A 1,936-nucleotide genomic window follows, 5' to 3' on the forward strand; every position below is an offset into this window, starting at 1 on the left:
AAAAGAAAAGAGGAAAAAAAAACAAGCCAAGAGTCACCCATTACACTTTGCAGCTGCATTCAGTTTGTGAGACCGACAAATATGCAAAGTAAGAGTTAAGGCTGCAATTAGTGGCCCATTTGCCTTGAAGAGAAACCAACCCTAGACCAGTATCGTCTCACAGTTTTCCAAGCATCTAGACCCGAGACTTGCTATTGCGATTAGGCCCTTTAACAACCAACCATCTAGGGGCCTCCTTAGGGGGCTCTCTCCTCAGCGTCCTAGTTTGTGCAGAGGGATGCGGCTGTTCCAGGTTCCAGAGGAAGCCTGGCATTGAAGCCTGGTCTTTCTGAGCCCAGAACAAGTGGTGCGAGCGTACGTGCAAAGCCAAACGCAGGGCAACCGATTTTAAACCAAACGGCAAAGCTCGGCGCCATTAGCACGCGGACAGAAGAAGAAAGGGGGGAAGAGTCTGGTTTCTTCCCTCCACTTCCAGCCGAAGACAGCTCAGCGGCCGGAGGGAGGTGCTGGAAGCTAGATGTCAGCATTCAACGCGCAGCCCGTTCCTGAAAGCCGCCGCTTTCCAGCGCCCTCCCCAGGCCGGCCTGCGCGCGGCCTTCCCAGAGCAGGGCTCACGTCACAGGCTCGCGGATGACGGCATCAAGCCGTCGGAGCGTGCCGCGAGCGCCCTGGCCGAGGTGCCTCACCCTGCTGCTCCAGGCCCCGGAGGAAGAGGCCGATGCGCTGGTTCTTGCGCGCCTGGCTCGGGGCGCCCCGGCCGGCCTCCACCCCCGAGTCCCCGCTGCGCTTCTTGGGCGGCATGGTCTGGGCGGCGCGGCTCGTCTCCTGCCCGCCGCTGCCTTTTGTAGCGCGGGGCCGGGGCGGGGCGGGGCGTCCCCCAGCCCGCCCTTGCGCTGACCCCGGGGGGCGCCGTGAGCGCGGCCGGTAGCTTCGGGCCAGACAAGCCCCAGTGCTGCCGGGTTGGGGTTTTGCTCACTTACTTGTTTCGTTTTGCTACCACTCAGCTGGTGTCCTAACAAAAGAGCTCGCTTCTGGCGCGAGTCTTGCCTGCCGTGAATTTAGACCGGCGAGTCAGGATCGCGCCAGCGTCGCGCCAGCTGCCACCAGCGCGGAGCAGCCACGCGCCCGGGACGGACACGGGGAAGGCTTCCCAGCCGTTGCTGCCCCTGCGCGGGAAGCGGCCGCGTGCGCGGGAGCGCTCGGGTCCGGCGCTGACGGGACGCCGTGGGGTTGTGCCTCGGCCTGCAGAGCCGCCCGGCCGGCTCGTCCAGGGCCCCTTCTCGTGCGGGGGGGGGCGCGGCGTGGCAGGGGGAGCAGGGCAGCGAGGCTTGTTGCCACCGCTGCGCCAGGGCCTCCACACCACCGGTACGATGAGTAACGGACTGAGGGGCTGCACTGCCCTCACCTCCCACCGCCAGAGGGGAGACGGGGTGCCCGCTGGGGGTGGGCGCTGCAGGTCAGGAGTGAGGGGCACTGGCACAAGTTGGGAGTGAGTGGGGCCTTGAGTCCAGAAAGGTTGAGAACGACTCCGATAGACCATGCTCCTAATGTGCACCAGAGCCCTAAGTGACATTATTTTTATTAAGCTTGAAAAGTAATTAAATGTTAGAACTAAATTTCCCCATGCAACTCTAATGCCTGTCCCTTGTACACATGCAATGTTCATAGATTTCATAGACATTAGGGCTGGAAGGGACCTCGGAAGACCACTGAGTCCAGCCCCTCAACCAAAGGGCAGGATGTCAGCTGGGGTCATAGGATCCCAGCAAGATGAGCATCCAATTTGCTCCTCAAGGTGTTCAATGTAGGTGCTTGAACCACCTCCAATGGCAGGCTCTTCCACACCTTGGGGGCTCGGACAGTAAAGAAATTCTTCCTTATGTCCAGCCTGAAACGGTCTTGCAGGAGTTTGTGACCGTTTGACCTAGTCATCCCT

General features: G+C 60.9%; 1 protein-coding gene across 1 annotated transcript in view; it reads right to left on the minus strand.

Moving 5' to 3' along the window:
• LOC109310554 (borealin-2-like) overlaps window positions 1-814 on the minus strand; it is a 9,294-nt gene extending 8,480 nt beyond the window's left edge. Inside the window, exon 1 of the mRNA XM_019535786.1 lies at window positions 687-814. Coding sequence (XP_019391331.1) covers window positions 687-801 — 115 coding nt within the window. The 5' untranslated portion in view covers window positions 802-814. The remainder of the gene's footprint in view (window positions 1-686) is intronic.
• Window positions 815-1,936: the final 1,122 nt, after the last annotated feature.

This window comes from Crocodylus porosus, unplaced genomic scaffold (genome assembly GCF_001723895.1).
Source record: "Crocodylus porosus isolate Cpor-Errol unplaced genomic scaffold, CroPor_comp1, whole genome shotgun sequence".
Taxonomy (NCBI): domain Eukaryota; kingdom Metazoa; phylum Chordata; order Crocodylia; family Crocodylidae; genus Crocodylus; species Crocodylus porosus.